The 20,279-nt window shown below is 49.6% G+C and overlaps 1 protein-coding gene across 1 annotated transcript in view; it reads right to left on the bottom strand.

Annotated features, from left to right (window-relative positions):
- Nucleotides 1-12,268, bottom strand: part of NOL6 (nucleolar protein 6) — a gene marked incomplete at both ends in the record, with an annotated part of 34,022 nt that extends 21,754 nt beyond the window's left edge. Inside the window, 19 exons of the mRNA XM_079548331.1 lie at nt 401-564; nt 1,115-1,269; nt 1,477-1,594; nt 1,894-2,034; nt 3,970-4,045; nt 4,809-4,957; nt 5,404-5,526; nt 5,851-6,028; nt 6,316-6,431; nt 6,825-6,926; nt 7,066-7,124; nt 7,417-7,537; nt 8,013-8,176; nt 8,320-8,454; nt 9,201-9,369; nt 9,989-10,168; nt 10,319-10,435; nt 11,937-12,173; nt 12,263-12,268. Coding sequence (XP_079404457.1) covers nt 401-564; nt 1,115-1,269; nt 1,477-1,594; nt 1,894-2,034; nt 3,970-4,045; nt 4,809-4,957; nt 5,404-5,526; nt 5,851-6,028; nt 6,316-6,431; nt 6,825-6,926; nt 7,066-7,124; nt 7,417-7,537; nt 8,013-8,176; nt 8,320-8,454; nt 9,201-9,369; nt 9,989-10,168; nt 10,319-10,435; nt 11,937-12,173; nt 12,263-12,268 — 2,510 coding nt within the window. The remainder of the gene's footprint in view (nt 1-400; nt 565-1,114; nt 1,270-1,476; nt 1,595-1,893; nt 2,035-3,969; nt 4,046-4,808; nt 4,958-5,403; nt 5,527-5,850; nt 6,029-6,315; nt 6,432-6,824; nt 6,927-7,065; nt 7,125-7,416; nt 7,538-8,012; nt 8,177-8,319; nt 8,455-9,200; nt 9,370-9,988; nt 10,169-10,318; nt 10,436-11,936; nt 12,174-12,262) is intronic.
- Between the last annotated feature and the right edge of the window lie 8,011 nt (nt 12,269-20,279).

Genomic DNA, 20,279 nt, shown 5'->3' with positions numbered 1-20,279 from the left:
CCCGTGACTGTTCAATAGATACATCCCAGGACTCCAAACACTCTCTCTGCATTTGGGACAGAAAAGAAAAAATAACTACTAGGAACATGAGTCCAGTATCACAAGCATGAAGCACTCTATGGGTGTTATGATTCTGGGAAAACAAAGGGGAAATGCTGCTACACGCTCTCCTTTAACCATATCACTCTTTGGTACTTGTTTTTCCATACCAGAGGCCTTCCATGTGACAAAAGGGACAGCCAGTTCCCCTCTCCCATTCCACCAGCTTACAAGGAGGGTTGAAGAACCACTTCCCACAGTAAGGCTCTCTCTACATCACCACCTTCCACCATGCAAGGGCACTTCCACTCTATATAGTTCCTGGCAGTACCCCACACTGCAGACTCCCAGCCTTGCCTACCCATGCAGGGAGCTGGTTAGATAGGGCTGATGCAATGTCTCCAGTTCCAGCCGCTGAGACTCCTCTGTGTCCTGGTACTTCAGCATCCCTTCTGGAGTGACTACTTCCTTCAAGATTAGGGGCTCACGATGGTAGGCCACTTGGAGACGGAAAACATAGCCATCCTGAGATGAAGACAGGTGGTGAAGTCACCCTTGGTGGCATTACACCGAATCACAAAATGGCGAGGGTGGGTAGGGACCTCAAGGATCATGAAATTCCAACCCCCCTGCCATGGGCAGGGCCACCAACCTCCCCATTTAATGCTAGACCAGGCTGCCCAGGCCTCCATCCAACCTGGCCTTGAACATCTCCAGGGATGAGGCATCCACAACCTCTCTGGGCAGCTGTTCCAGCACCTCACCACTCTCTGTAAAGAACTTCCCCTAGACATCCTACCTAAATCTTCTCTCCCTCAACTTAAAACCATTTCCCCTTGTCCTGCTGCTATCCACCCTTTTAAAGAGTTGAACCATTACAACCAGATATTGCTTTATGCTACACTCCAAGAAAACAGTGGCATCCCAGCAACACAGCAATATTTCCATGCTTCCTGCTAACCAGCCAAGCATCCAACTCCAGTTTTTGTTCACCATGACTGCCCCCTTAACCCCCTGCTTGTCTCCTCTACAAATCACCCGTGGATCTGGAGAACGTCTCCACCACCTCTCCTACCTTGTATACATCAGTGTGGGTGACTGCAGGTCTGCAGATCAACTGGTGCTGCTGCTGGAGAAGCTCAGCCAGCTGAAGGTGGAAAGCTGCCTTGATGCGCTTGATGGCTTCTTTGTCCTGTGGCCACTGGCCACTGCCTTCCATGTGGCATATGACTGGATGCAAAGAGACAACAGGAGACCAGTGAGGCTCATGTAGAAGTGAAGTGCTGGATTTGGGTGTCTGGGACTAGAGGTTACGGCAGGAACTCAGGATGAGCTGGGGCTCTGGTCCTGCCTGCAGCACACAAATACAAAACTCAGCAACACCACCTCCCTGTTTTCCCCCACCAAATCATCTTCTTTTCACCTCTCCACACTCACTTTTCAAAGGGGTTATATAAGCAGGACAAGGCTTCTCCTCTGAAGGAAGCAGCAAGTGCCTGATCTTGACTTGCTTATGGAAGGAGTAAATTGGCTTCATGGGAATGGGAGGGAAGACCTGTGAGAAAGCAGACATCAGCAACTGAGAATACATAGTACAAACCCAGTGGCACGACACACCCTCACCCCTAAACCTCCTATTCTTACAAAGCTCGAGTATGAAGGGCTTGGCAACTTAAGCACAGTCAGTCCTAGAGACTGGACGGCAAAGAGCTGCACACCCCAAGCATGCCCAGTAGGCACAAAATAATGAACAGTTCTATCTGTTCCTCCACCAATCCAAGACTCAACTGTCAGGGTATCCCCCCAGCTCCTTACAAACTATCCCTTCTGTGTGCCATGCCCAGGCATACTCACGTCCGTGTACCGAAGGGCTGGGTGGACACCTTGTACAGCTGTCACTGTTAAGGGCAGCCCCTCCAGGTTCCACAGCTTGCGGCTCAGGTCATCATAGGAGCAAACAACGCTGACCATGTCCTCCTCACCCGTCCCTAATGCCTACAGACACACAGAGAATCTTTGCTTTTACTTCTCCCATTATTGTGGCACAGGCACTCACCTTGCATTACTCATGGGCTGGCATTACAGCCAAGTCCTGAGGAGCTGGGACTGCAAGCCAGCTGCTCCTGGACAGTGCATTCAAGGGAGAGGAAAGCCAATGGATAATCTGTCTGCCAGCTGCTACAGGCATACAAGACACATTTCAAGAGAGAAATGAAATTATTTCCTGTGCAGGATACTAAAGCAGCAATATGAGTTTTCTCCCTAGAAAGGGAGAAGTTTAAAATTATTTGGGGATAAAGAGATCACACACTAGTGAGAATTCTGCTGCTGCCTCCTGTCCAGTTGCTGCATCACAACCAGAGGCAGCAGAACATTGCTCTAACTATATCCTTAGAAAAGGCAGAGCTGTAAAGCATGGCAAAAACAAGGTCAGAAAATACTCATTTCAAAAACTCTGGAGAGAGTATATAAGAAGTACTGAAGGGAGAACTGCTGCTGTCTCTGCAGCTTCTACCATCTGGAAGCACAGCAGAAAAACGTAAAAGAGGAGGAAACACTGCTATCGTAAAACAGCACAGATCATACTTGGCCGAACCGAGACACATGCATTTGGCTTCCCCAGGCTTTTCAGCAGAGTAGCAGCACCCTCTGCGGGGTGAACTGGAGATGACAACACCTTGATGCGAGAGGCTGCCTGTTTCTAGAGCTAACTGCACTATCCATCTTCCCTCACACATACACCCTGACCAAAAGCTCCCTAGACTGCCTGTACATGAAAACTAGAAAGCAGAGACAGTAAAACCCACCATCAGACCTGCATAAACAGGAATACATTTCTCCTTTGTTCCTGAAGGACTGGTTATAATCAGACTTCTGAACACCTCTCAGGCAAGCGTCCCTTCTCACAATGGGATCTATCAACCCTGCTTATCTCAGACTAGCTTGTAGGGAGAAAGTGCACACAGATTTTGCAGCATTATCACACAGACAGTACAAACTGCCATCTCATCCAAAAACCGACACGTGGCTCTGTGCAGACTGCAAGTGAAGCTCATTTCACATCACCAAGCTGGTTTTAACAATGGTCCTGGTGCAGAAGACTCCTCAGTCATATTTGCTACTCTTTACTCTTAAAAAGGTGAAGGGTGAAAAACAAATTTCCTCTTCCGTTCAACAACCAGATTGGGTGGAGCAAAAGCCCCAGCTTTTACTAAAACATCAGTAAAGTAGAGCTGAAGTACTTGGGTCTCATCTCCAGGCTTTAATTTCACATGTTCAAGAGCTGAAGTACAAATGTGGACATTTCCTAGCCTACAAGATGCATCTTTTCTGTTTCAAAGAGACACTTCTTTGCTTCAAGTGCAGATTCAGCAGCAGCACTAGGCATGCAGGATCAAGCACTTTGCATTGCGACAGGAAATACCCTCCTCCTGGGCTTCCCAGGTGAACTTGCAAGATGAATACACAGCAGCAACCAGCCAATGCCCTGAAGGACGCAGAATACGAAGAAGTGCAGCCAGAGGATCACAGGAGGACCATGATGTAACCATAGATTACACGGATGAACTAAACACAAGCAGAAATGGAAAGCTGGAGGAATGCTTAGAATCACAGAATATCCCAAGTTGGAGAGGACCATAAGGATACAGAGTCCAATTCCTAATGCTTGCAGTGGATGCTTGCAAGGCATAATGAGGTGCGGATGCTTGCCAGAGCCAGAGTACTTCAGCAGCTATGCCTTGGGTTAGCAGAAAAGGCTTGGTAGATATACTGCTCTGCCTGAGTGCCTGCAGATAGGCACTTTCCTTACTCTCACTACCACCTCAAGACTTCCCCAGCTGTGTCTGGTCCACAAAGCTCCCTACAGCTCTTCTCAGATTATCTCCCTCTCCCAAGAAACCAATAGCCCAATTTGGCGAGCAACTGTACCTCTTTCCCATTCTTGATCACAGACTCCAGCAGCGCTCCTGTGTAGCAGATGGACGATTCAGGAATGTCCGCATGGCTATGTGAAGGGAAACAACTGAGCGTTAGAGCTAGGGCCTGCCAATCCATCCACCCTGTACTGGCTGCATACAGGTGACAGTCAGTCCAAGCCAAGGAATCCCTCAGTACAGGAAAGTCATGGTGAAGAGATTAACATCCCTGAGTTCTTCCTACACTCAGTTTATCCACTCAAAGCAGCACAACTTGTGCACCTTCACAGGACCCAAAGCCAAAGCTGACAACACAGCCTTTCCCTGCAGAACTCCACCCTGAGTTGAGACGAGAGACCTAGGCCACCTCTTTTTAATATGCAAGATGGTCCCACTTTTGACAATTCTACACTTCCAGACTTGTCTAAGCTTCTAAGGTAGGTTATTGGGAGATCCAGCCTTTTCTACCACTAAAAGGTCTCACATGACTTCAGGAAATGTCCTAGGGTCGGAGTCTCTTCCTAGCTCTGCCAACAAAAGATGTCCCAGCATTCTCTCTGCATTTAAGGCAAGAACATTGCTTCCCCCTCCCCCTTATCATACTGCAGGTAGCAGCTACTGCACTAAGTGTCTATCCTCACTACCTTGTCCTAGGAAACAGCTAGCAGCATCAAGACCACAATATTGAAATGACTTCTACACTTCACCAATCTGAAATGACCTACAACTTTCCACAAAGTGCAGATCTGACGGTGGCATTACCACAGATGTGGCTCAAGCCAAGCAGCACAGCAGTGAACTCACATACAGCAACAAGCTTCTCAGCCTCTGCTGCTGCTCAGCGTGACTTACAGTTTCAGCAGGTGTCTGACAATCTGCTCAGGAATGAGACGTTTCTGGCAGATGGTGCTGGCCTCCCACACCACTGCCTCACAGATAGTGCCATCCTGGAATCGTCGTAGCTCAGCCTTCTCCCCCCAGAAAGTCCGGAAATCTGTAGCCTGATAGAAAACATTGGCCAAGACAGGCCAGGAGCATAGGTCACCACTGGAACTGACAAAAGTATTCCTGTGACTGTCAGCAACCCCTGCAGTTACCTGTAGCTATAGCAGAGCACCAGATATGATCCAGCCTCCTAACTCCCTTAACCAAAAGGAAGCCTCAGGATGGGCAGAGCAAAATATCAGCTCTGGGGCCTCCCACTGTTTCTTCCATGTCCCCATCCCTTCCTAATCATCATTCATTCCACAGTAAAGAGCCTCCTCACTCCCTTTCTCTGATACCTCTCAGACCGCTAGAGAGCACCATCAGCCCAGTAGTCTTCTCATCCTTGACCTGTAACAGTTCACCCAAAGCAAGCACTCAAAAACACACCTGGCATCCCAAAAGCCACAAGTCCCCCCTCATCCACTGCTATCCCACTCCACACACAGAGAGCTGGCCTCACCTCAGGGCGATCAGCCTGTGGTCCCTTCTCTAGCGTGCTAGCAGCAAACTCTGGGGCAAACAGGATCCCAAACATCAGAGATCCAACATCCTTGTGTTTTGGGGGTTCAGCATCAATTGCCCACTAAAAAGAAACAAAATACAATGCACACAGAGAGATGAAATGACAAGATAGATACATCTTCTGCTACAGAGGACATACAGAAGCCACATTTAACACGTTTTCCTGATAAGAAAGCCAATTGTTTTCACCCTGCCGCACTGCTGGGACAGGACTTCTGCCTAGACCAAGTTTCCCAGCAGTACCTCATTCCCCAGTAAAGGGCTCCAGTCCCTGTGTCCATTTTCTTCCCGGTGACCCAAGATTCCCTCCCCAGCATCCAGCAGTGCCATATATAAAGGACCTCACAGTCAGCAAAGGATGCAGTGTCGCTGCCCACTGTGTTACCTCAGGGGTCTCAGGCAAGGAGTGAGCCACAAGCAGTGCTCTTCTGGCCAGCCCACGTGTCAGCAGTGAGACAATGAAGGGAAGAGCTGCAGCTACATAGTTCCCACCCCGATCCATCAGCTCATTCAGTAGCTGCATCTTCTTGCAGGCACTTTGCAGTTTGGAGACATGTTTAAGGCTGCAGGAGGAGGAGAGAAGCCAGTCAATTCCCTCCCTCTGATGCCTCCACCAAATCCTTCCTGAGACAGAAAGACCCTAGAGGCTGAGTGAAGTGAGGAGCAGCGGGTCCCTGTGTAGGATGGGAGCTACAAGAAGGGAACATGGCACTTTGTCCCAGGATGAAACACTGTTACCCTCTTCCTCTCCCACTAGGCAGGTCTGAATCCAGCTTGGCTGGAAACTAGAAGTAGGCCACTCCTCTCCAAAGAGGCTCCCTCAGCACCACCCAAGCATGAGGAAACTCACTGGAAGATGTGGTCAAAGGTTCTAAGCATGGGCTTTGAGGTCATGAGCAGTGCCTGGAAGCCATCCACCATTCTGTCATCCAGAATTTCCATGGAGCATTTGGCTTCAAACTGAACCTGAACAAAGGAAGAGCAATAGTATGAAGGGTGAGGAGTTAAGCAAATCCTTCCAACAGCAGTTACCAGTGTTATCCTGAATGCTTGAATCAAGAGAGCCTCTATCCTTAGCATGCTGTCAAGCAACCAGAATATATGCTGCTCTCTACACAGTCTCTCCTTGGTATCTCTACCAACAAGGTACATTTCTCTCTGCTCCAAAACAATTATTTCCACTAAACAGATGATTAACTTCATCCAAAGGTGCTCACATAGAATAATCTTCCTCCACCACTCAAGCATAGGTATACCAAAATAGGTAAGCTGCAAATCCAAGACTTAAGATTTACTTCTAAGCTTTAGAGCTAAGGATGAATGTTAACATCTTAAGATGTTCTCCCAAGCCATAAGTACCTGGTGATATTTGCTGGCAGTCATATCCGCACAGAGGTTCACCAGCCCAGAGGGATCCACAAAGACCACTTCAAAAGCATGGTGGAAGTCAGCCAGGGCAGGCTGAAACAACAGACAGTCCTTATTGCCACTGCATAGGTACCAAGGCACCACCGCCCCACCACATCCCTATATTGAGCATGTGCTTGTCACAGCAGAACTGACAGCACAGCCAAACAAATACAGTCAGACAGCTGCTCACCAGGGAGGTATCTGTATCCTTTGCAAGGCTGATCCCTGTCACACACAGGTCAGTGGTAGCTGTAGAAAAAGAGGAAACAGCAAGTCAAACCACTATCTACATCTCCTGCAGTGGTCAGGGTAGTACAACCACTTGCCATCTATAACTACAGTTAGACTCAGCACATTAAACAGTGCTGGAATGTGATGCTGGTCTTCACCATGGGAAACAGATCTATCCATCCCACTCCTGTCTGTCCTACCTAAAGAGGGAGAAAAGCCACTCTTCCCTCTCCTCCACTCTGTTCAGGCATCACGCAGAGACTCCACTGACACTAGCCTTCCATTACCCAGAGAGCTCCTGGAAACTCACCTAAGAACTGAAGGACATTTCTCAGCACCTGGTACCCACTCATCATCTTGACAATCTTGCGTTTCACCACCAGGTAGGCAACAAGCATTGAGGCCAAAAAGCCACTAAAGCATCCCAAGCCCTGTGAAGGCAAACAGCTGAGTCAGCAAGAGCTCAAAAGAGGCACCACAAGCTGCAGAACCCAGCTTACACATCTGCTCCTTGCCTGTCATCATCAGCAAAGCAGCCCCAGCACAGAAGACGTGGTGGAGAAGCCCTGTACAACAAGCAGAGATGTGGATCCCCTTGCACAAAGGCAACACTTCAATATGCCAGGAAGTGGGACAAGTTCCCTGACTCTCTCCCACCCTCCCACCCCCCAGCCAAAAAAACCCACATCACTTCTAGGATCTCAACAAAGCATGAACTTTTGGTTCACACAGACCCATTGCAACACACAGGGCAGGATGGAGTTCCTTGAAACTAACAAAGCTCAAATCACAAAACACCATCACCACCCACCATAGCCAAACCGTCAGTTTTCAACCCTAAAATAGAATACGCTGAAAGCACATTTACTGGGCAAAACCTGTCCAGTCTCCTGAAAGGGAACTCACCTTGCTGAGCTGCCTCTGGTTCAGCCAAACTTTGAGAAGAGCCAGGCCATCCTTCATGCCTGGAAAGTCAGTGGATACACTAGACAAGAAATGCAGGTGGGACAGCAGCACCGTGTCACAGAGGATGGAGTTGTTATAGTGTGGGGTGGCAGGCTCAGGAGTTCCTGTGCAAGGAGATAACAACATGTTGACCCAACCACAAATCTCCCATTCAAACAAAAGGGCTGCAGTGAACTCAACTCCTAGCACTCTGTACAGGCTGCAGCTGAAATGAACAGTCTTGTGCTCCCCTAGCTCCAAGCCCTACCTTCTTTGGGTGTGCTCTGCTCCAGGAACCAGGCTGTCCGGACATTGTTCTTGCTAGGATAAAAACGACTTGGCTTGAAGAAATTCGGGGCAGGACAGGCGTGAAGTCGAACAGTAACCAGCTTTTCATCCTTGCCTGTAAGCATTAAATGTTGGATATGTGGGAGAAAGATGTCAGAGACTCAGAGGCTACAACTTAAGAAAAGGAAGCAGGCCACTCTTGGAAAACAAAGAAAGCTCCTTCCCAATGAAGTAGTAGTGGAAGTCATCTCACAGCTGACTGACCACATCCTGAGGCCAACTTAAGTCCAGTCATACATCCCTGCTGACCAGCCAGGTACACATGCATTGCCCCAGGACCCTCTTGCTTGTACTGGCCTTGTCATGCCACTACCTGCCAGATTCACACCTGCTATCTCTTTGGGCATATGAAAAACACAAGCAACACCTGGTAGTCTTCACATTTCACATCACCTTAGAGAGTGCCAGACTGCATATAACTGCCTTGTGAAAGCAAGAGGATAGTGGTGAACAAGGGGTGAGGAGAAGGGACAGGAAGAACAATGCGAGACACAGCCACGCTTCTGTCTGCTTCACTTCATGAAATACCCAAAGCGTGGTCTAACCAGCAAGGCTGGGAGCACAGCCAAACTGCAGAAGACAGCTCAGAAACCATAAGAGGGAAAGAGACCTTTAAGAGTCACATGTGTGTGCAGAGAGAAGAGAACCAGGAGCATCAAAGCTCCAAAACTTATCACCAATTGCAGGGACAACTCTGAAATGGCCCCTCCTCAAGGAGCCTCTTACATAGTGCAAGACCACTACTCTCCAGCCAGTGCCAGCACCAGATTACAACCCGATGGAGCAAGAGACAAGCACTACCTTGTGGCCTCAGGAGCAGAATGGGCTTGAGATGGTTGCTGTTCATGTAGGCAAACTTCACAGTTCCAAAGAGATTCTCCTTCGATAAATGCTGGGCAATGTGGGCCAGGTATAGAGCTCTCTTGCGGTGGTAGCGCTGGTTCAGGTTGTCTTTGTCCTGGAAGATTTCCTGCAAAGAGAGGGAAAAGGGAATCACACCTTTCCTGCCTCTGGAGTCTGATTAAGCCTAAGGCACTATGGCACCTACAGCTCTCCACAGCCCCACAGAGCCCTACCTCAGATGCACACCTACTGTCCCAGAGAGCCTCAAGTCAGTCAGGAACACTGCTTTGCTGCTGGCACAGGAGGCTCTAGGAACACAGATCAGAGCCATGCAACCTAACAGGACATTATGATATATGAAATGCTGTTAAGAACAAGAATGGACAGCAAGAGGACAGGGCTCTGCTAACAGCCTACAAACATTACTCTCCTTTTAACACAGACTTGGGATTAGGGCCAAAGTGCAGTCTCATACAAAGCCAAACCGCATTCTACTTCACCAGCAGCATAGAAGTTTCAGCTGACGTAGAAAGAACAAAGATTGTGAAGAGCTAAAGCCGAAGCAGTTGAAAGCTCTAGATCTAGCACAAGTACTGAGATCACGCTGTCAGCTTGTCAGGAAAGCTGACATTCTGACTTCATCTTCACTCACAAATTGAGACACAGGGCAAGGACAACAGGGAACAGGAAGGGATGGGGCGCAGATAGGCAGCAAGCTGCTTAGAGACTTTCACATCCAGACTCACCCGTGGCATGGTCACCGCCACATCCACATTGATCTCTGGCTTAATGCAGGTGCCTAGCAGATAGCTGCCCACCACACTCAGCTCGTCTGGGGGAAGGAAGTGAAACTTCCCCTTCACGTTGAAAGGCACTTGCAGGAACGGCACCTTCACACCCTTGGGAAGCCATGTCTGGTCAGTGATCTGAGGACAAGACACACGTAAGCATCACTAACAGCAGAGACCAGCATCTCACATGGTACAGATCAGTGCTGGCAAACACCTGCACTCAGGTGATGGAGCATTCCCCTCTTCCCTCCAAAGGGATGCCTCCTCCATCCCTCTAGGACCTACATCAGTTTCTGGGGTCTCCGGGATGGCACTCAACAAGCTGTTAATTTCATGGAGGAAAGCATCGATCTTCTTCTTCTTTGTCTCCTTCAGTGTCACCTCCTTTAGAAGTTCTTCAATCTACAAAGGAAAGGAGAAAATTAAAGAGAGCCGCAACATTGAAACTGCAGCTGCCCTTCACCTTGGCTTCTGGCACTGATAGCGAGCAAAGTGGCAGAGGAGCAAAGCAATATTCAAGTCTCTCTGAAAACCCTGATCAGAGCTGCAAGACTGTGATCAGCCCATAACACAGCCCTACCACTGCTGGAGAAGTGACAAATGGAAATCAACTCCATCCCATTCACTTCTGTGATGTCTAGTCACAAGATGTGCAATTATTCTCACGGGCTTTGCTCTCAGAAGGGTTTTTGTATGACAAAGCCTCAAGTTCAGGAAAAGACCTTGGTAGGCTCACAGTATGAATAAGGTCCTAGAGATCCTGCTACCAGAATTCACAAGCAATCAGGAGATCAGAGCTGCTCTTCATCAAAATCACTATGGTGAGAACTAGCAAAAGCTATTTAGTTACCTCACAGAATCACAAGAGGTTGAAACAGACCTCTAGAGATCATCAAGTCCAACTTGTGCTAAAGTAGGTTCACTAAAATAAGATGCACAGGAGAGGATCCAGATGGGTTTTCATTATCTCCAGAGACAGAGACTCCACAACCTCTCATGGCATTCTGTTCCAGTTCTCTGTCACCCTCAAGTCAAGAGTTTTCCCTAATTTTAGTATGGAACTTTCTTTTTTCCAGCTTGTACCCAGTGCCCATTGTGCAGTCACTGGACAACACCTGACAGGACTTGTTCTCATCCACTTGACATTCACACATTACAGATTTCTAAGCATTGATGAGACTCCCCTCTCAGTCTTCTCCAGGCTGAAAAGCCCCAGGTCTCTCAGTCATTCCTTATAAGGGAGATACTCCAAGCCCCTCATCCTTGTGGCTGTCTGCTGGACACTCTCTAGAAGTTCCCATCCTTTCTTGAACTGGGGAGCCCAAACAGGCCATAGCACTCACCAGGACAGAGAAGAGGGAGAGAAGAACCTCCTCCACCCTGCTGGCCATGTGTATTTTAATGCACTCAGGATATCATTGGCCTTCTTGGCCAGTGCTGGCTCATGGTCAACCTGTCATCTACCCAAACCCCCAGGTGCCTTCCACAGAGCTCCTCTCCAGCAGGTCAACCCCTAACCTATACTAATGCATGTGGTTATTCCTCACTAGGTACAGGACTCCGCACTTGCCCTTGTTGAACCTCATCAGGTGTCTCTCCACCCAACTCAGCTTCTCCAAGTCTTGCTCCTCCTAGGAGCTATCCACAGGCCTCCTAGCCTCCTCCACAGGCTACCTATCTTCCCAGAACACAGAAAATGATGTCCACAACAATCAGCTGCACCTGACGATGTTACTTCCCCAATAAGCAACAGAACAGCTCTCGCTGGAGAGGCCAGACCAGGAGGGCCCGGGGCCTGACTGTAGCCATCACCGCTTCTCCACGTCCAGAAGCCCCGAGCCTAGGCCTCGCTGCTCCCAATCCCCAGCTCTGCCCGCGCTCGGGGAACACGCGTGGGACTGACCTGCAGGCGGAGCAGGCTGGAGTGGAAAAGATCCTCCGTCTCCTTCAGCTGGTTCAGCTCCTCGTTGGTGGGAGGCTTGTACAGTTCGGCCCGGCTCAGTTTCACCGGCTGCAGCGCCGGGACCGAGGCTGGGGCCGCCGCCTTCCTCTTCTTGCCCCGTGCCGCGCCGCGCCCGGGAGGCTGCGGAGCCTGCTCCCCCTCCTCGGCCTCCGCCGCTTCTGCTGGCTCCCTAAAGCCCTGTGAAGAGAAAACAGCATGATTCAAAGTGCCGGATCCCGGCCTGACCGACGGGACCGATCCCCGCAGCCTCCCCAGCACCCGCGTACCGCCATGGCCGCCCCCTCTCAGCCGCGTGCAGCACCACCCGCTCTGCTAGCGGCGCCACGCCGCCCTCCCATTGGCTCTCATTCCGCGGCGCAAGGCTTCCGATTGGCTGCATGGCGCTTCTCACCCCGCCTACTGGGCCGCCGAGATTGATTGGGAGGAGTCTTCTGTCGCTTTGCGGCAGGTCGTGCCGGGAGTGCTTTGCGGCAGGTCGTGCCGGGAGTGCTTTGCGGCAGCGACTTCTGATGTGTTCACAAGAAGGCGTGGCGTGAAGAAGCCAGGACAAAGTGAGGTGCTGCCTAATGAATGCACTGTTAATAATCCCAATTAAAGCTTGCACTGCCTTATGTACAATTTGCAATAAAACACCGTGCCAACACATGTAGTCCTAGGGACATGTACCACCAGAAGTGTGGCAGGGACGGGTGCACTCCTAGGTTGTCTGCAGCCCTGAAACCTCGTGCCTCTCCAGAGCTGAAGTTACTTCAGAACTGGATTTTCTGTAGTTTTGTCCCATTTCTCAGCATGAAATGAGACATGCTGAGACATCATCTTGGCATGTGAGAGACCTGTTCCAAACTTCCAGGCAGAAAAGCCAAGCCCTTCCTTTCAAAAGCTGGCCTGCAACAGACTTCAACCCACCCTGAAACAGAATCATGGAATGGCTCAGGTTGGAAGCAACTTAATGGGCCCGATCCCCTGGTTGACCTTTAATTGGTCCATGATGGTTCCCGAAATTATTTGTTCCATAACCTTCCCAGGCACCGAGGTGAGACTGATAGGCCTGTAGCTACCAGGATTATCTTTCTGGCCCTTTTCGAAGATGGGCGTCACATTTGCCAGTTTCTAATCCACCGGTTCCCATCCTTTCTTGAACTGGGGAGCCCAAACAGGCCATAGCACTCACCAGGACAGAGAAGAGGGAGAGAAGAACCTCCTCCACCCTGCTGGCCATGTGTATTTTAATGCACTCAGGATATCATTGGCCTTCTTGGCCAGTGCTGGCTCATGGTCAACCTGTCATCTACCCAAACCCCCAGGTGCCTTCCACAGAGCTCCTCTCCAGCAGGTCAACCCCTAACCTATACTAATGCATGTGGTTATTCCTCACTAGGTACAGGACTCCGCACTTGCCCTTGTTGAACCTCATCAGGTGTCTCTCCACCCAACTCAGCTTCTCCAAGTCTTGCTCCTCCTAGGAGCTATCCACAGGCCGTGCCGGGAGTGCTTTGCGGCAGCGACTTCTGATGTGTTCACAAGAAGGCGTGGCGTGAAGAAGCCAGGACAAAGTGAGGTGCTGCCTAATGAATGCACTGTTAATAATCCCAATTAAAGCTTGCACTGCCTTATGTACAATTTGCAATAAAACACCGTGCCAACACATGTGTTTTCGGTTGTGCACACCTGCCTGTAGAATGCCTGACATACAATCACAAAGTAAAACTTTTCTTTTTTCACGTACTGTGTCTTCCAAACCTACACTCAGTGCTGGATGTAGAGCAGAGCTCTGGCGTCTCCACCTGGTGGCAGTGCTGGGCCTGATGCACCACCCTAAGGTTGGCTCTCTGGGCCTTTTAACATGGCGCCTTTGCACATGCAACTCCAGATCTCAGGTTCAGCCAGGCTCATACGAGTTGTAGGGGTACTTAAAGGCCAACTCTATGTGCAAACCCTTATGGGACGTCAAAGATCTGGCATTCAGATGATTCTGGTTCTGTTTCCGGCTCTTTGAATGCTTGTCCACAGGAATGTCACCTGAGCAACGCTCACTCAAGCACCCCTCCAGCAGCGCCCGCACCCTGCCTACAATCCCGTCGCGCCTCTCACGGCCGCCTGGGGACCCCCGCCCGTCAATGCCCCGCCCCTCCCAAGCCTCGCCCACCCACTCAGACTCCGCCCGGCGCCGCCCCTCCTGCCGTGAGCCGCCCGGGGAGGGACGGGGTGGGGTGCGCGGTAGGAAAGGTTGGAGAAAAGGGTGAGGACGGGGTAGGGAAGTAAAGATGGGGTTAAGGACAAAAATGGGAATAGGACAGGGACTGGGGACCAATAATAGAGTCGGGGACAGGGAGTGGGGACGGAGATTGGAAGTGGGTGGGGATGGGGAAGGACAAACAGGGGGGTTAGGGACAGCTTGAGACAGGGCTTGGGACAGTCAGAAGAATGGGGTGGGACAGAGGAGGGCACATAGACAGGGCTGGGGACAGGAAAGAGAGCCCACCCCCATTACACATGCAGCCAAGCCCCAAAGCCCACCACGGGACAGCAGTGTCAGCGCATTGCCAGGCTCTGATCCTAGGGCCACCAGCAGAGGGTGACACGGGAACACCCTGATGCCACCCCTACACTAATGTGGCCACAGCATCTCAGGACTACTAGAGATGGGTGGCTGGGGGGGATATGGTGCTTCCACCTGTATTAAGAGCACTAAAAGAGAAAGGGGGGATGGCAGATTGTGGGTACATGTTGTGTGGCAGTGGGTGACAATGTGTGGCAATGTGACAGAGGGGTGTTGATGCCCTCAATTGAGTGCCACTCACTGTGAATAGCTTCTGTGTCACTCAGAAATGGAGACACATGGTTCTGTGGAAGGGTCTGGCATCCCAATCCCTGCAATGGTACATGTCTTCACCCCCAGAATGATGTCCCCTCAGCAGTGACACTCATGCCATGCAGTTGATGCTCAGTTTGAGTGTCATCACCCTGGATTGGCCTCAGTTATGCTTGTCCCCTCAGCATTGATGACACACATGCCATTTGTCCATGTGCACGTGTTTCCCTGCACTCCATCAGATCCCAACATCACCTGCAAGGAACGACTTTCCAGCTAGAGCGGATGTTTGACTCCAAGCCAATTTTGCAAGTAATTATTGTGGACAGGCCCTGTGACTGCCAAGTGTGAATTATGGCATCAGCTCCTACCTCAGCAGGAATTCATCCTCAGCACTCCTGAAAGAAACAGTCTCCTTCCTCCATTCTCTCCCAGTCATGACGTGCCAAGGTCCCATGCTCCAGCTCAGCTCCTTTCCTAAATTTCCCATTCACTGTGTCCCAACCCCAAAGTGTCATGAGCACTGCCCAACACCATCAGCTGTTATGGGTATGCCCATGGGGTCAGGTTCCCCCCTGCTTCAGGGTGAGGGTGATTACAACCCAGCTCAGGATTTTTAGGAAGGCTAGTAGAACTTGTTGGGTCACTGCTACCCACAAGGTCACACCCCTAAGCTGCTCAAGAGCAACAGGAGACTAGGGACGTAGCCACCAGGGAAGGTGGATAACAAGGTTGCCCATGGGCATCAGTGGTGCGAGCCCATTGGCATTCCCCAGCCCCTAGGGGCTTCCTTTTGGAGACACACACACTGCCACATGCGCATACATATGCATATGTACACGTATACACTTACATATGTGCACACACATGCTGTCCCAGAGTGGCCTGGCCGGCCCCACAGCAGTGCCAGTGATGCCTTCCCCACAACAGGCTATTTAACAAACTGTTTCAGCACCAGCAAGTCATTAATTATGCCCCATCCTAACATGCTAATACTAATAATCATCATAAGAAATTACTTCCTAGTATGCCACTTCCCCTGTCCACCCTCACAAGCGCTGCTCACCTCACACCACAGCCCCAAGCCCAAAAAGACGTGGGATCCCATGTTAGGCTGTGCTGCAGCTCAACACCCAGACAGCACCACGACTGGCAGGGATCCTTCCCCTGGCTTCATCTCCAGGAGCTCAGGGCTTTCCAGCCCAGGTGACGCCATTCCCATAGTGATGCCAGCATCTCCTTGGCACAGCATCCCTGAGCTTTTCTAAGGGGTGCAGGCAGACAAAGAGCCAGAATCGGCACACCCCTAGGGAAATCCAGATGCTATCCAGATGCTGTAGTCAGTATGGCATCTTACAAATGACAGAACTTCACAAAACAAAGTTTGTAGTTCCTTAAAAACTTCTAGAGGGCACTAAAGAAACCACAACACAGTGGTTTAGTAGCCACTGGCTACTGTCATTTGTCCTTGGCCAAGTCACCCAAATACGAGACCTGACCCCAAATCCCAGAAATTATACAGCCACCACCCTTTCTGGGGCAACCACATCTCTTTGTTCCATGCAGATAGAAACTGCACTGGGGTACTGAGCAGGGAGCAGGGTGTCTGGATGGGCTGAGACCCAGTGGCAGCATCACTTGCAGATGTCCCACATTTCCCACATGCAAAACCGGCTCCATACCTGAGTTTTGCATCCATTTGTGGCCCCCTTGATCACCCCATGGCCACAGAAAGTCACAACCCAGCCACACAAGGGCTGGGCACTTCTGGCCGTGACTGTCCCATGCCTGATCTATGCAAGCTAGAAGTCAAAAAGTCCGGAGCACAGTAGTGTTTGGCTCCTGGTTCTGATGTAGACTTTGCCCAGGTCACCCAGTCCCAGGTCCTGCTTGAGTGATAGGCTGAAGGACTCAGGTCTCTGTAGGAGGACAAGTTGCAGATCCTCTGCTGTGTCTCACCAGCACCAACCACCGCTGATGGCATGGCAGGACTATGACCTGCTTCATAGCACTGGGTCCAAGGAGATCCCACAACATCCAGAGCCCCCCCTGAGGTGGACCATGCTCCAGGAGACTGCATTACACGTTCCTCCTATATAAAAACAACAAAGAAGCCTAAAAGGTCAAAAATCCAAAGACGACCAATCCATTATTTTTGGAGAGGAAAAAGAAAGGCTAATCATGACTATTCAAAGCCAGCAGCTCCAACAGCTTTATCACAAAACTTGGATGATCAGAATTGCACAAAGAGAACGGAAGGAAAGTTCTCATTTCATAGCACTCCAGCAGCATCTATCTGCTTTTAAATCACCAGTTTGCTTTTTGCATAAATGGGTTTGTATCCTTGTTTTTATTTTCTGACTGCTTTTGGCTTGCTCTCTGTGACAGGCTAGAGAGTGAGCCTGACTGATTTCCCTGCTGTTGCTGTGGGCTGTACACATAGCAACAAGGAGGAAAAACCCTTTTCCCTTTTTTTTTTTTTTTTTCCCTGATCCTAAGAAACAATCTGCAGCGTCAAAAAATCACACCAAGGGACAGAAGGGACCTGCAGAGCTCTGATCCCTCTTGTTTTGCCATAGTGCAGAGCTTTGTTGGTTACACTTTTTTTTTGTCACGATACCATCAAAACAGCCCTTGGCAATCTCCCTATAGCAGAATATTGCTCCATTTTCCAAAACAAAGAGATAATTCAATCTCTATGGCAGCTCCTGGGAGTGGATATGGTGGAGATAATTAGGAAGATGAAATGCAGTTCTTATTTACCATGGCTTAAACCTGCCAGTCCCCGGGCACTCAGTGATGCACACCTACAACGTTCCCTCCCTCATTTTGTGTGGTGATGTTTTGGGGCTGGAGTGGGCAAATGGTGCTGAACTGGGGTGAATGGTGCTAGAAAAGGGATCACCTTGGCAATACAGAAAAACATCAACAGGGTGAGGAAGATGCTGATGACTTGATTCATTGAAAGCATGCTTGGTTCAAATTTAACAGCTCTGGCTCTTTTCATCACTGTCCTATTTCTCTGTAGTCCTTCAAGACCACTGTGGTCCATCCTTTTTGCTCACCAGATAGAGAAACTGAGACACAGCAGTGGCAGGGATTGCCAGGGTGCAGGAGAGCTGAGCCAGGGCTGGCACGGGTGGTCAGGCAGCTCACTTGCAGCTCTCATTCTGCTCTCACCTCCCACAGAAACAGAGATGATACAGCTATGCTGTTATCCCTGCCAGATTCTTCTCTGCTTTGAGCTTTGAATCCACAGAGCAGCTTCACCTTCAGGTGTAGACAATTTAGAGATGTGCTGTGGGAGCAGCAGCTCAGCTGGGAGGAGAAGAACCTAAGGCAGTCACTCCACTGCAAGGGAGCTTGTGGAGTGTGCTGAACTGCATTAGCAGCTGTAGGAGACTATACACAAGAGGGTGCTAGTAGAAACCAGGTCTCAAAGCTCTGCCTCCCAGGAGCATCTTGCAGAAGTGAACAGGTACCACTGTTCTCTGTACTCTCCAATCATTTCAGTATTCCCTTGCCTTCCCAGTGCCCATTATATGCCAACACAAAGAGACAAATTATCCAGTATTGCAGTCTGGGTTAGGGCAGCAGCATCCAAAGGAGAAAATAAAGGCAGGGATAATTTGAAGTTAGCTGGGTGGTGACATCTACTTTGAGACACTTTCTCTTTATTTGTCTTTTAGACTATCTGGGGGGTGGGAGTGGGGGGTGCACCCAAGACTCATGATCCTTATTATGAAAGGGATGGAGACAAAAGAGAAGCCATCTCCAGGTGATCTTAACACCCTAAGGTCTCAGCATCCATAGAAGGATCAGCTGTGCAGGCTGACTCTCCTGTTCACAAAAGATACGCATAGGAAAGGTTATGGAAGAGTCTGTAAAATACTGAGGGGCAGAAAACAGTTGTGTAGTACAGGGCTGGTCATCATCTCCTCCAACGTAAGGATGAGGGCATCAAAAAGGTGGCAGGATCAAAACAAACCAAAGGAAATGATTCTGCACCCAAACAGGTCGTTAAACTGGTCAGCTATTTGCCACAGGATGTTGCAAATGCTTAAAATTTACCCAGCTTCAAAAATAACCATACAAATTCCTGGCAGAAAAAATCTACTAAAGACTTTTACATACAAAGACATACATGACTCAGGGAGAGAAGCATCACATCTTCTAACATCCTTTCATAGTTGTCAAAAGGTGGACTTTCACAAAGAGAGGCACTGGGTTTGACAGACTATTTCAGCATTCAATAAAAGGAAGATGTTCCAGGACTGTTTGTGATTTCCTTTTCTCTGCACTCACCATTGCAAATCCCTCTTTGTGCTGTAAGAGGAGATGGGATCAGTTAACCACAGGCAGTAAAGTGGTCCCAGTTTCCCAATACCGAAACAGCACATTGGTCATGATAAGTTTGTTATCCAGCTGTGTGGATGCAGTCTTGGAGCTTAGCCCAGAACTGAGGCACAGAGCCTGCTAGGATCAGAGCACAATCAGGTGAAGCCTCCCCAAATAAAAAGGGCATGCAGACAGAGAGAGATGCTCTATAAAGAGCTGGAAGAGCAAAGGTGCTGAGGGATGAGGGACACTGACATGCACCAGCAAAACTCAAAGCCCTGGCAGTTTCAGGTCCAGAACTTCAGGATATTTTCTGTCTGCAGAGCTGGGCAACCATCTCTGGGAGGCACGTGTGAGTGGGAAGAGGAGATAACACCTGCTGGGAGCAGTGTGTTCTGGCTGCCAAGATAGAGCAGCATGGGTATCGCTTGTTGCAGAAGCTTGATAGAGCACCAGCTGCTGAGGTGCCGAGCCTGAAGGCCATGAGATAACACAAGGAGAGGAGATCTAGCTCTGACCTGGCCATGAGAAATTCCAAATCTCCCCTCTTGTTCCTGTAGTGTGGAACAAAATGAGTAGGATCAAGGACAAGACAGAATAGGACAGAATAGAACTCAACAGAGTAGAATAAACTTAGTTTGTTGTGGGCCTTCAAAGATAATTGAGTCCAAGTGCCCGACCATTCAAGGCTAATCAAAAATTAAAGCATGTTACTTAGAACATCATCCAAAAACCTCCTGAGCACTGACAGGCTTGGGGCATCAACCACCTTGAGAGGAAGCATGTTTCAATGTCTAATGACCCTCACAGAAAAAAATAAAAAAAAAGGGAAGTGTTTTATGCAATTAATGAACATCCAAGCAGGTCTAGTGCAGTTTAGGCTTCCCCAGATCTCTGGCAGAAAGCCTTGAGGTCTCTGGTCTCTCTATAGACATCTCTAATGTCAGTAAAATGCTGTCAGCCACATTGCCAGCGTGGTAGCCAAGAAACCAGGTGGCAAATGTCCCATCCATGCTGACATTCAAGATCAGGCTGGACCAGGCTCTGAGCACCATAAGCTCTGAGCTGTAGATGCCTCTACTCATTGCAGTGGAGCTGGTCTAGATGGACTAGTCCAAACTCTCCACCAAACT

The sequence above is a fragment of the Tetrao urogallus genome (genome assembly GCF_951394365.1).
Source record: "Tetrao urogallus genome assembly, chromosome: Z".
Lineage (NCBI taxonomy): Eukaryota > Metazoa > Chordata > Aves > Galliformes > Phasianidae > Tetrao > Tetrao urogallus.
Note: the sequence above shows the minus strand (reverse complement) of the source record. Positions and strands in the feature narration are given on the sequence as shown.